This window comes from Theropithecus gelada, chromosome 19, assembly GCF_003255815.1.
Source record: "Theropithecus gelada isolate Dixy chromosome 19, Tgel_1.0, whole genome shotgun sequence".
Taxonomy (NCBI): domain Eukaryota; kingdom Metazoa; phylum Chordata; class Mammalia; order Primates; family Cercopithecidae; genus Theropithecus; species Theropithecus gelada.
Window position 1 is genome coordinate 37108347 of NC_037687.1, and position 13769 is coordinate 37122115.

Consider the following 13769-nt stretch of genomic DNA (forward strand, 5'->3'; position numbering starts at 1 on the left):
CCCGGCCGGTTTTTTTTTTTTTTTTTTTTTGAGACGGGGTCTCGCTGTGTCGCCCAGGCTGGAGTGCAGTGGCGAGATCTCGGCTCATTGCAAGCTCCGCCTCCCGGATTTACACCATTCTCCAGCCTCAGCCTCCCGTGTAGCTGGGACTACAGGCGCCAGCCAACACGCCCAGCTAATTTTTTGTATTTTTAGTAGAGATGGGGTTTCACCGTGTTACCCAGGATGGTCTCGATCTCCTGACCTCGTGATCCGCCCGCCTCGGCCTCCCAAAGTGCTGGGATTACAGGCGTGAGCCATCCCGCCCGGCCAGCAGTTTTACAGTACTTTTTATGCCTTTGGTTAGCTGACTTTTACCAAGGGAGTTTCTTTCTTTCTTTCTTTTTTTAAGAATACAAACATTTTTTCTTTTCTTTTCTTTTTTTTTTTTTTTTTTTGAGATGGAGTCTTGCTGTGTCGCCCAGGCTGGAGTGTAGTGGCGCAATCGCTGCTCATTGCAACTTCCGCCTCCCGGGCTCATGCCATTCTCCTGCCTCAGTCTCCCGCTGGGATTACAGGTGCCAGACACCGCACCCAGCTAATTTCTACTAGAGACAGGGTTTCGCCATGTTGACCAGGCTGGTCTTGAACTCCTGACCTCAGGTGAGCTGCCTGCCGCGGCCTCCCAAAGTGTTTGTATTACAGGCGTGAGCCACGAGCCGGCGTAAGAACATGAACTCTGGAACCATGTAATCCTACTTTAGCCCTTCTGAAGCCCAGCAACCTTGAACCTCGTGTCTTTCCGTGCCTGAGTCAGTTTTCCTCTGCATATGGTGGGTAATAGTACGACCTCCTGGCGGGAGTTCATATTATACAGTCAGCGCTTAATGTTGGTCCGTCTGTACTCATTCCTTTACGTGGGTAAACTCACAGTAATGCAAGTTTTCTTTTATTTTTAGTTAACATGATATATACACGCATGATGACAAGCTCTGCTGCCATTATGTCCTTGGACGTTTCAGCTGTCGCCAATTATTCCACCATTATGAAACAGCGGTGTGATGAACTTTGAACTTTAGCGAGAGCTATTTTCTTTTCCTTTTTTTTTTATTTTTTGGACTGAATCTCCCTCCGTCGCCCAAGCTGGCGAGCCATGGCTCTATCTCGGCTCACTGCAAGCTCCGCCTCCCGGGTTCACGCCATTGCAGGAGCTATTTTCTCAGGCCAGGTTCCCACTGGGGCAAAGGGTACTTTTCTGAGCCTGGCTCTGTGTAAGGCAACCGGAACTCGGCTGCCCTTAGTAAAGATGGCGGGGAGAACGGCGTCTTTGCCTGTCAGGCTGCGGCATCGGTGCCCTCGCTCAACATGGCGGCCGTTTGTGCCCGCCCCCTCCGCTAACTGCTGGGTTACTCGGTGCCAACGCAGTGGACGAAGGCGGCGGCGATGGCGGCGGGGATAGTGGCTTCTCGCAGACTCCGCGACCTACTGAGCCGGCGTGAGTCACCTCTTGACTTATGCTGGTGTATCGCGCTGTCGTGCTGTTATAGCAGCTGTAGGACGGGGAGGCCCATCCGGGGTCACGAAGGGCCCGAGTCCCCTAAATTCAGGGGTGCGTGTGCTCCCTTTTGAAGGGCTCCCTAATTCTATAGGCCTGTGTCTTGGAGTCTGGGGTCATCAAAGGCTCTTCCTTTCTCCGCAGGATTGACAGCCTCCAACTACTCGGGCCTCGGTATTAGCCTTCGCCTCACTGGCTCCTCTGCACAAGAGGAAGCCCCAGACCACAGCTATGAGTCCCTTCGTGTGACATCTGCGCAGAAACACGTTCTGCATGTCCAGCTCAACCGGCCCAACAAGAGGAATGCCATGAACAAGGCCTTCTGGAGGTGTGACCTGCAGATCCTGGAGGCCTGCCTGCCGGGGGAGGCGGGGGCTGCGGGACTGAGCCAGAGTGGAACCTTGTGGGGAGATGGACATGAGGGCAGGGTATTCCCACCCCATTTGTAGCCCTTCACTCGTTGCTTCACAGAGAGATGGTAGAGTGCTTCAACAAGATTTCGAGAGACGCTGACTGTCGGGCGGTGGTGATCTCTGGTGCAGGAAAAATGTTCACTGCAGGTACCAGACGCTCTTCACACACCCTACCAGCCTTCCCAGCTCCTGGCAATAGACAGTGGAGCAGTGCTTCTTAATTAGGGTTTTAAGCAGCTTCTAACTTACACTTTTTTTGCTGTTCGTTTTGTTGTGTTTGTTTGTTTGTTTGTTTTGAGGCAGGGTCTTGCTCTGTTGTCAATCTGGAGTGCAGTGGCGCAATCTCAAGTCACTGCAACCTCTGCCTCCCGAGTTCAAGCAATTCTCCTGCCTGGGACTACAGGTGCAGGCCACCACGCCCAGCTAATCTTTGTATTTTTAGTAGAGACAGGGTTTCACCATGTTGGCCAGGATGGTCTCGCTCTCCTGACCTCACAATCCGCCTGCCGCAGCCTCCCAAAGTGCTGGGATTATAGGCGTGAGCCACTCTGACCCCTAACTTACACTTTTATCTGTTTTTGTGTGTGTGTGTGTGTGTGTTTTCTTTTTTGAGACACCATCTTGCTCTTTCACCCAGGTTGGAGTGCAGTGGCCTAATCATAAATCACTGTAACCTCAAATACCTGAGCTCAAGCGATCCTCCCACCTCAGCCTCCCAAAGTGCCAGGTTTACAGGCAGGTGCCACCATGGCCAGCCCTATCATTTTTTTTTTTTTTTTTTTTTTTGAGACGGAGTCTCGCTCTGTCGCCCGGGCTAGAGTGCAGTGGCCGGATCTCAGCTCACTGCAAGCTCCGCCTCCGGGGTTTACGCCATTCTCCTGCCTCAGCCTCCCAAGTAACTGGGATTACAGGCGCCCGCCATCTCGCCTGGCTAGTTTTTTGTATTTTTTAGTAGAGACGGGGTTTCACTGTGTTCGCCGGGATGGTCTCGATCTCCTGACCTCGTGATCCACCCGTCTCGGCCTCCCAAAGTGCTGGGATTACAGGCTTGAGCCACCGCGCCCGGCCTCCTATCATTTTTTTTTAAAGGCCTAATTTGAAACATTCAAATATGAAAATTAGTGCAACAGAACACGACGGGATCATAGGCTCTGAAGTCTGGGTTTCCATCCTGGATCTGTGGCCATGAAGAACATGCTTAACCTCGGCCGGGCGCGGTGGCTCAAGCCTGTAATCCCAGCACTTTGGGAGGCCAAGACGGGCGGAGCATGAGGTCAGGAGATCGAGACCATCCTGCCTAACACGGTGAAACCCTGTCTCTACTAAAAAATACAAAAAAACTAGCCGGGCGAGGTGGCGGGCGCCTGTAGTCCCAGCTACTCGGGAGGCTGAGGCAGGAGAACGGCGTGAACCTGGGAGGCAGAGCTTGCAGTGAGCCGAGATCTGGCCACTGCACTCCAGCCTGGGCGACAGAGCGAGACTCCGTCTCAAAATAAATAAATAAAGAAAGAAAGAACATGCTTAACCTCTCAGTCTATAGCTGTGTCAGCATATAATATAATAACATGCTTTCATGCAACTCTGCAACTCACTCATTGATTTCCAGTTACAGGTCAGTTGGATCTTTGGATTGACCCACTGACCTGTTCTTCAGATGGGAGAATTTCCACTGATCACAGTTACTGACTCTTTCCTCATCTCTGTCCTCCTGTAAAGCCCACCCAGTGATTTTTTGTTTTGTTTTGTTTTGTTTTGTTTGAGACAGAGTTTCGCTTTTGTTGCAATGGTGCAGTCTCAGCTCGCTGCAACCTCTGCTTCCTGGGTTCAAGTGATTCTCCTGCCTCAGCCACTTGAGTAGCTGGGATTACGGGCGTCTGCCACCACGCCCAGCTAATTTTTTGTGTTTCTAGTAGAGATGGGGTTTTACCATGTTGACCAGGCTGGTCTTAAACTCCTGACCTCAGGTCATCCACCTGCCTAGGCCTCCCCAAGTGCTAGGATGATAGGTGTGAGCCACTGCGCCCAGGTACCACCCACTGATTTTAAATTTCAGATATTGTAGTTTTCAATTCTCCAATTCTCATTTGGTTCATTATTTATTTATTTATTTTGAGACAGAATCTCGCTTTGTCACCCAGGCTGGAGTGCAGTGACACAATTCCGCTCATTGCAACATCTGCCTCCTGGGTTCAAGCAATTCTCCTGCCTCAGCCTCCTGCGTAGCTGGGATTACAGGTGCCTGTCACCAGGCCTGGCTAATTTTTTTTTTCTTTTTTTTAGAAGGACTGTCACTCTGTTGACTAGCCTGGAGTGCAGTGGCACAATCTCGGCTCACTGCAACCTCCACCTCCCAGATTCAAGCCATTCTCTTGCCTCAGCCTCCCGAGTACCTGGGATTACAGGCAACTGGCACCATGCCTGGCTAATTTTTATATTTGTGGTAGAGACAGGTTCTCACCATTTTCGCCAGGCTGGTCTTGAACTCCTGGCCTTCAGTGATGTGCCCACTTCAGCCTCCCAAAGTGCTGGGATTACAGGAGTGATCCATTGTGCCTGGTCAGTTATTTATTTTTTGTCATGCATGTTTTTCTTCCTGCCATTGAGCACAGTTATAATGACTGATTTAAAATCCTTGTCTTCTGGCCGGGCGCGGTGGCTAACACAGTGAAACGCCATCTCTACTTTAAAAAAAAAAAAAAAAAAAAAATCTGGGCACCGTGGCTCACACCTGTAATCCCAGCACGTTGGGAGGCCAAGGCAGGTGGATCACGAGGTCAGGAGATTGAGACCATCCTGGCTAACACGGTGAAACCCCGTCTCTACTAAAACTACAAAAAAATTAGCTGGGCGTGTTGGCGAGTGCCTGTAGTCCAGCTCCTCGGGAGGCTGAGGCAGGAGAATGGCATGAACCTAGGAGGCAGAGGTTGCAGTGAGCCGAGATGGCGCCACTGCACTACAGCCTGGGCGACACAGCAGGACTCGGTCTCAAAAAAGAAAAAAAAAAAATCCTTGTCTTCTAGTCTCAACATCTGGGTCATCTTGGGGTCAGTCTCCTTATTATCTTTTTTCTTGAAAATGGCAGGCTGGGCTCAGTGGCTCACACTTGTAATCCCAGCACTTTGGGAAGCTGAGGCGGGTGGATCACTTGAGGTCAGGAGTTCAAGACTAGCCTGGCCAACATGGTGAAACCGCGTCTGTGCTAAAAAATACAAAAATTGTCCGGATATGGTGGTGCGCGCCTGTAATCCCAGCTACTGGAGAGGCTGAGGCAGGAGAATGGCTTGAACCCAGGAGGCGGAGGTTGCCGTGAGCCGAGATCGCGCCATTGCACTCCAGCCTGAGTGACAAGAACAAGATTCTATCTCAAAAAAAAAAGAAAATGGATTCACTTCCCTGTTTCTTTTTATTTTGAGTTAGTTTGGATTGTTTCCTGGATGTTGGGATATAGGAATAAGATGTGGATATTCTAGATTCTATCATATAAGTCCAAAGAGTGTTGAATTTCCTGGTTTGGTAGCTTAGTTGGAATGAGTTTTTTTGGTTTTTCTGTTTTTATTTTTATTGTTTTGTAGAGATGAGACCTTGCTATGTCACCCAGTCTGGTCTTGAACTCTTGAACTCAAGCGATCCTCCTGCCTCAGCCTCCCAATGTGCTGGGACTGTAAATGTGAGCCACTGTGCCTGGCCTCTTGCTGATTTACAAACCATACGTGCACCCCCAGCAAAAGATTTAAAAAATAATTCTTCATCCTGGGCAACAAACTGAGACCTTGTCGCTAACAAAAATTAGCTGGGTGTGCTGCATGACCACACTCCCAGCTACTCTGGAGGCTGAGGTGGGAGGATGGCTTGAGCCAGGGAGGTCAAAACTGCAGTGAGCTGTGATCCTGCCACTGCACTCCAGCAAGAGCCCATCTCAAAACAACAACAACAAAAACATAAATCTCCCAGCAAGAGATTAGGACAGAGGTGATACACAGAATTCGGGACTCCTCGCTCTGGCTCTGCCCTTTTTGGAATATCCCCTCTCACTTCCCGGCAGCTGTGGTCCCCTCGGACTCTATCCTGTGGCTCTTCAAGCCCCACTTCAGTCTGGCCTCAGGCTGAAAGCTTTCAAAACCGTTTTCAAAAACACCGAGAGAGTGTTCTGCCGCTCTCCCAAGTGTCACTCCCTCCAGAATCTGCCCCGTGCCTTCAGATAATTGTTTGTGTCTTGTCCAGCCAGAGTATGTAGTTGTCCGTGGGAGGGTTGGCCCTTTAGGAGTAAACCAGAAGCAAAATATTTCCTACACTGATTTCTGCACAGGGCCCAGAGCCCAGTGCTGGGAACCCAGTGGTGACTGAGACAGTCCCAGGCCCTGTGGTCATGGCGTTCCCAACTCAGTGGGGAAGACAGACAGTCAACTCTTTCTTTCTGTTTTGTCCATTAACATCTTCCCAGGTCCCTTTCTTTCTTTCCCTCCCCTTCCTACCTCCTCACCCTCCCTTCCCTCCATCCTCTCCCTCGACTCCCTCTCCTCCCTCCCTTCCTCCCTCTTCCTTCCTTCCTTCCTTCCTTCCTTCCTTCCTTCCTTCCTTCCTTCCTTCCTTCCTCTTTTCTTTCTTTCTTTTTTTTTCTCTCTCTCTCTTTCTCTCTTTCTTTCTTTCTTTCGAGACAGGGTCTCCCTCTGTCACCCGGGCTGGAGTGCAGTGGAGCAATCTCAGCTCACTGCAGCCGTGGCATCCTGGGCTCAATCCATCCTCCCACCTCAGCCCCTCAAGTAGCTGGGACCACAGGTGTGCACCACCATGCACAGCTAGTTTTTTCGTTTTCTGTAGAGGCGGGGCTTGCTATGTTGCCCAGGCTGGTCTCGACCCCTGATCTCAAGTGATCCTCTTGCCTCGGCCTCCCAAAGTGTTGGGATCACAGGCATGAGCCACCGCGCCCAGCCTCCTCCTTTCTTTCTGCATCTTGCTCTGTTCCTCCTTTTGTTTATTTGTTCATTCATTTGACAAACATTCAGTGACACAGTCCAGGGCCAGAGCCCCCTCCTGGGTGCTGGAGATGTGGAATCGTGAGGCAGCCCCCATTCCTGACCCCTTGCTCTCATAGAGGTCATGTCTGAGAACAGAAAGATGAGGCTCTTTTCTGGCTGTGCNGGGAGGCCGAGGCAGGAGGATCACTTGAGCCCGGGAGTTCAAGACCAGCCTGGGCACAGTCCCAACCACTCAGGAGGCTGAGGTGGGAGGATTGCTTGAACCTGGGAGTTGGAGGCTGCAGTGAGCCATGATCGTGCTACTGCACTCTAGCTGATGTAACAGAGTGAGACCCTGTCTCCAAAAACATTAATGAGTTAATTTAAATAATTCACACTACTCACCAGCCAGTGTGACCCCTTGGGCAAGTGTTTAACCTCTCTGTGCCTTAGTTTACCCATCGGTAACACAAATAGTAACAGGACCTAGCTGGGAGGGTTGTTGTGAGGATTCAGTGAGTAATGACTCCACAAATGCTGCCTTTTATTTCCTTCCCACTCCACATGCAATCCCTCACCAAGTCCTGTGTGAGTTGTTTTTTCCGCGTTGGTGGTTTGAGGGTTCGAACCTGCTGCGCCTGGGTTCTGACCCCTGGTTGGGGCAATGGGTGGGGCCTGGGGGCCTGGGTGAGCTCTCCACGCCTTCTCACCAGGTATTGACCTGATGGACCTGGCTTCGGACATCCTGCAGCCCAAAGGAGATGATGTGGCCCGGATCAGCTGGTACCTCCGTGACATCATCACTCGATATCAGGAGACCTTCAGCGTCATCGAGAAGGTGACTCTAGGGGGCTGGAGGGCATCCCCCTCCATGCCCGCCTCCCCTGGGCCAGCCCTGACCCCACTCTTCCTGTTCCCTCTCAGTGCCCCAAGCCTGTGATTGCTGCCGTCCACGGGGGCTGCATTGGCGGAGGTGAGTCTGTGGCTGTCCTCCTGCTCGGGTGCTCCCCGGGTCCGGCTGCTGCCCCAATGCTGCGGCCACTGGCCTCCAGCCTCAGCTCTGTCATGGGCCAGACTCTGTCCCAAGAGGCAGTCACATGTCCTGGGGGGCGGGGTTGGTTCTGGTGGTCATTCAGCGTCCCTGGCCTCTACCTCCTAGGTGTGGACCTCATCACCGCCTGTGACATCCGGTACTGTGCCCAGGACGCTTTCTTCCAGGTGAAGGTGAGCCATCCTCCTGAGCTCCTGCTTAGAGCTGGGCAGTGGGGTGGGGTTGGGGGGCCTGGAGTGAGCCCCGAGGGCTTCATGGAAGAGTCGGAGTTGAACCTGACAAAGTAAGACTTGTCTGTAGAGGAAGTCAAGAGGTGAAGTTGTGAATGGATAAGGTATGGGGTGGGGTTGAGGCTGGCAGGTGCCAGAGGCAGGGATTGCTCCTGGGGCCATACGGATGAAGGTGGGAGGCAGGATGGAGCCGGGGACACAGTAAAGGGGTCTCAGGTAGGGTGAAAAGGGCGCCTCTCTCATGACAGATGGAGCTGCCCTGAAGGGATGGGAGGGCGCGTGAGTGGGAAGGCGGGCTCTATTCTAGGTTGAAGGAACTTGTCTGAGACAAGAAGCTGCCTGGGCAATGGAATGGGACTTCGGAGGAAGTCCCTGGGGTGAAGGTGGGGCGGGACTCTCCAGTAAACATGAAATTTCATGGATGTTGCCATTGCGAGGGGCACAGTATTGGGCAGAAACCAAACACTGACCCGGTTCCTCCCCCAGGAGGTGGACGTAGGTTTGGCTGCCGATGTAGGAACACTGCAGCGCCTGCCCAAGGTCATCGGGAACCAGAGGTGGGTGCAGGGGGTGTGGGTGTGTGGGCGGGGCACCCCAGAGCATCTCGCAGCCCCGGGGTGACAGCCGCCTCCTGATGCACGCTCCCCTTTGCAGCCTGGTCAACGAGCTGGCCTTCACCGCCCGCAAGATGATGGCTGATGAGGCCCTGGGCTGCGGCCTGGTCAGGTAGGGCCATGGCCCTGGTGGCTCAGTGCTGGGGGCAGCCAGGCCTGGAGGGGTGGAGGCCTCCTCGCTCGAGAATTCCAAGTGGCCTCCTTTCTTGGCGAGGTCATTTCTTTAGTGTGGGGTCAGTCCCCTGCTCCCGTTGGGCTGTTTCTCTGGGGTCTTGGGCCTTCCTCTGTGAGTGGCCACTTCTTCATCTGCGGGAGGCTGGGGGAGAGAGCCCTTCCCAGCCCACCCGGTCCCTGATCTCTTTGGCTGCAGCCGGGTGTTCCCAGACAAGGAGGTCATGCTGGATGCTGCCTTAGCGCTGGCGGCCGAGATTTCCAGCAAGAGCCCCGTGGCGGTGCAAAGCACCAAGGTCAACCTGCTCTACTCCCGCGACCATTCGGTGGCCGAGAGCCTCAACTACGTGGTAAGGCGCTTGCTCCAACCAGTCACAGCCCTCCTCTAACCCCAGGGACCAACCAAGGCTCAGGGTGCCGCATGCTTCATCCTGATTGGCCCCTGCTAATCTGTCTCCTCTTTCCGGACACCCTCCGTACCAGGCGTCCTGGAACATGAGCATGCTGCAGACCCAGGACATCGCCAAGTCGGTCCAAGCCGTGACTGAGAACAAGGAACTGAAAAGCGTCACCTTCTCCAAGCTCTGAGAGCTCTCGCATCCCGTTCCCCAGCCAGGGGGCTGGCCTTGTCCCACCTCATCCGCAGAAAGGGAGGATGGGCGATGACCGTTGTCTCTATGCCTTCTCACCCAGTCTCCCAGTTTATAACTATATGACAATGACTTCCTCAAGCCCAAGGCCTTATCTTCACCCCACGAACAATAAAGCAAAGTAAAGAAACCGGTGATCTTCTTGGAAAGAGGAGAGGTGGGAGGGGCTGGGATGCCCCTGGGGGCTGCAGAGACCGCAGTCCTGAAGGCTGGGGCTAGAGGTTGGATGCATGGGAATGGGTGGCATGGGGGTGATGGCCATTCAGACTGGCAGCGGGCAGGCGAGGGGCACAAGGAAGCCAGGGAAGGAGGGAGTGAGCAAAAGTCGCTGGGCTCCCCTGGGTTGCAAGGCTTCCCGGTCTCCCTGCCTGCCCTGGGGTTGAGGGTGGCGTTCGCACCCTGCCTGGCGCCTCTCACTGCACAGCACATGGGATCTGGTGCTGGCATCTGGCTGGGATTCCCTTGTTACCAAATCTTGAGCCTCATTTCTTTAAAACTTTGGAGTGCTGGGCACGGTGACTCACACCTGTAATCTCAGCAGTTTGGGAGGCTGAGGCAGGTGGATCGCCTGAGTTCAGGAGTTCGCGACAGGCCTAGTCAACATGGTGAAACCCCATCTCTACTAAAAATACAGAAATTAACTGGGTGTGGTGGCAGGTGCCTGTAGTCCCAACTGCTGGGGAGGCTGAGGCAGAAGAATCCTTGAACCTGGGATGCGAGGTTACAGCGAGCCGAGATCATGCTGCTGCACTCCAGCCTGGGCGACAGAGCGAGACTCTGTCTCAAAAAAACAAAAAACGACAAACAACTTTGGGGTTTCTGGCCGGGTGCAGTGGCTCATGCCTGTAATTCCAGCACATTGGGAGGCTGAGGCAGGCTTATCACTTGAGGTCAGGAGTTTGAGACCAGCCTGGCCAACATGGGAAAACCTGGTCTCTACTAAAAATACAAAAATTAGCCGGGTGTGGGGCATGCCTGTAATTCCAGCTCTTCAGGAGGCTGAGGCAGGAGACTCGCTTGAACCTGGGAGGTGGAGGTTGCAGTCAGCCGAGATGGTGCGGCTGCATTGCAGCCTAGGTGATAGAGCAAGACTCTGTCTCAAAAATGAACAAACAAAACAAACAAACAAGAACTTCGGTTTTTGTTTTGTTTTTTTATCTGTATATCTTCTCAATCTTCTGGATTTATGTTTGGAATGACTGCAAGAGACCAAGCATTAATGTAATGACTTCTATATGGCAAGTCCTGTTCTGAGCATTTATTATCTTAATGATCAAGGACTCTATGAAGTTGATACTATTATGATTATTGTTATGACTATTATTGTTGTTAATTTTAGAGACAGGGTGTTAGTCTGTCACCCAGGCTCGAGTGCAGTGGCATGATCATAGCTCACTGTAACCTTGAACTCCTGGGTTCAAGCGATCCTCCTGCCTCAGCCTCCCGAGTAGCTAGGCGTAGAGATGTGTGCTACCGTGTCCAGCTAATTTTTATTTTTATTTTTTAGATATGGGGTCTCGTGGCCGGGCGCAGTGGCTCAAGCCTGTAATCCCAGCACTTTGGGAGGCCGAGACGGGCGGATCACGAGGTCAGGAGTCGAGACCATCCTGGCTAACACGGTGAAACCCTGTCTTTACTAAAAAAAAAAAAAAAAAAAAAAAAGATATGGGGTCTTGCTATGTTACCCAGGCTGGTCTTGAACTCCTGGGCTCAAGGAGTCCTCCTGCTTCAGCATCCCAAAGTGCTGGGATTGTAGGCACGAGCCACCACACCCAGCCCAACGTTGATACTACTTTTTTTTTTTTGAGTAACTGTTGGACCCTCTGATAGATCTTCTTATTTGGTAGATTAATAACATACAGGCATTACTGGATCACAAATTCATTTTTAAAATATTTTGATAGCTATTCAATGCTTGTTTCCTCTGTTATGAATTCTTTTTTTGTTTTTTTGTTTTTTTTTTTTTTGAAACGGAGTCTGGCTCACTGCAAGCTCCGCCTCCCGGGTTCACGCCATTCTCCTGCCTCAGCCTCCGAGTAGCTGGGACTACAGGCGCCGCCACCTCGCCCGGCTAATTTTTTGTATTTTTAGTAGAGACGGGGTTTCACCGTGTTAGGCAGGATGGTCTCGATCTCCCGACCTCGTGATCCGCCTGCCTCGGCCTCCCAAAGTGCTGGGATTACAGGCGTGAGCCACCGTGCCCGGCCTCTTTTTTTTTTTTGAAACAGAGTCTCCGTCTGTCATCCAGGCTGGAGTGCAATGGTGCAATCTCGGCTCACTGCAACCTCCGCTTCCCAGGCTCAAGCCATTCTCCTGTCTCAGCCTCCCAAGTAACTGGGATTTTTTTTTTTTTTTTTTTCCCAGAAGGAGTCTTGCTCTGTCATCTAGGCTGGAGTGCAGTGGCGCGATCTTGGCTCACTGCAACCTCTGCCTCCCACTTCAAGCAATTCTCCTGCCTCAGTCTCCCAAGTAGCTGGGATTACAGGTGCGTGCCACCATGCCTGGCTGATTTTTGTATTTTCAATAGGGATGGGATTTCACCATATTGGCTAGGCCGGTTTTGAACTCCTGAGATCCACTGGCCGCAGCCTCCCAAAGCGCTAGGATACGCCCCTGCGCCCGGCCTTACATTGTTAACATTTAATGACGTCACAAAAGTGTCACTTAGCAGATGAACAAGTTTTGCTTCACTATGGGAAGTTTCAAACAATCTCTAGACAAGGAAAAACTACAGTCATCTTGCAGCCATAAATAAAATCAAGTAGGGTTTATTGTTTTTAAACCAGTCAAGGTGATAAAAAGTGAATTTTTACCAGTTTCTCTCCTGGCATCCAATTTCACTTCCTGTTAGCAGTTTGAGTCTTCTTCCACAGATACTATATACATATGTCATATTCTGTGCATGTCCAGCTATAATTTTTTTTTTTTCAGACAGAGTCACTCTCTCACCCAGGCTGAAGTGCTGGAGCGCAGTGGCATGATGTCGGTTCACTGCAACCTCTGCCTCCTGGCTTGAAGCAATTCTCCTGCCTCAGCCTCCCAAGTAGCTGGGATTATAGGCACCTACCACCACGCCCCGCTAATTTTTTTTTTTCTTTTTTTTGTGAGACGGAGTCTCGCTCTGGCCCAGGCTGGAGTGCAGTGGCACCATCTCGGCTCACTGCAAGCTCAGCCTCCTGGGTTCACGCCATTCTTCAGCCTCAGCCTCCCGAGTAGCTGGGACTACAGGTGCCCACCGCCACGCCTGGCTAATTTTTTGTATTTTTGGTAGAGACGGGGTTTCACCGTGTTAGCCAGGATGGTCTCGATCTCCTAACCTCGTGATCCGCCTTGGCCTCCCAAAGTATTGGGATTACAGACGTGAGCCACCGCACCCAGCCCAGCTATGCTTTTTTTTTTTTTTTTGAGACAGAGTCTCACTCTGTCGCCCAGGCTGGAGTGCAGTGGCCAGATCTCAGCTCACTGCAAGCTTCCCCTCCCTGGTTTAAGCCATTCTCCTGCCTCAGCCTCCCGAGTAGCTGGGACTACAGGCGCCCGCCACCTCGCCCGGCTACCAGCTATACTTTTTTACACCAAAGGAACAAAGGATAAAGCTAAATGTTCTATTACATCTTCACATTTTTTCTCACAATTTTTAATCTTTGCATAGAGGTTTCAGAGTTTTCCATGGTATAAACAGTCTACTGGTTTCAGAGTTTTCCATGGTATAAACGGTTTACTGTTGATGGGTAGTTAATGGTTCTGTCGTCCAAAAGAGCCTGCTTTTCCTGTCTGTGAAACCAGACAGGAGACAGGTTCATTAAGAAGGAAAGATAATTCCTTCAATCCCACTGACCCAGAGACATCTGTTCACCGCCTTGCTCAATGTCTCCCCAAAGAGCATACTGAAGCAGTTTTACGGTTTTTTTTTTTTTTTTTGAGACGGAGTCTCGCTCTGTCACACAGGCTGGAGTGCAGTGGCCGGATCTCAGCTCACTGCAAGCTCCGCCTCCCGGGTTCACGCCATTCTCCTGCCTCAGCCTCCCGAGTAGCTGGGACTACAGGCGTCCGCCACCTCGCCCGGCTAGTTTTTTGTATTTTTTAGTAGAGACGGGGTTTCACCATGTTAACCAGGATGGTCTCGATCTCCTGACCTCGTGATCCGCCCGTCT

At 51.8% G+C, this 13769-nt stretch overlaps 1 protein-coding gene across 1 annotated transcript; it reads left to right on the top strand.

Moving 5' to 3' along the window:
• The first annotated feature begins 1189 nt into the window (after positions 1 to 1189).
• Positions 1190 to 9748, top strand: ECH1 (enoyl-CoA hydratase 1). Its single transcript, XM_025366251.1, has 10 exons — positions 1190 to 1474; positions 1679 to 1862; positions 2006 to 2094; positions 7616 to 7740; positions 7827 to 7875; positions 8062 to 8126; positions 8670 to 8740; positions 8838 to 8909; positions 9168 to 9318; positions 9452 to 9748. Exons 1-10 carry the CDS (start codon positions 1423 to 1425, stop codon positions 9554 to 9556), a joined length of 963 nt encoding a protein of 320 aa, XP_025222036.1. The 5' UTR covers positions 1190 to 1422; the 3' UTR covers positions 9557 to 9748.
• The last annotated feature ends 4021 nt before the right edge of the window (positions 9749 to 13769 follow it).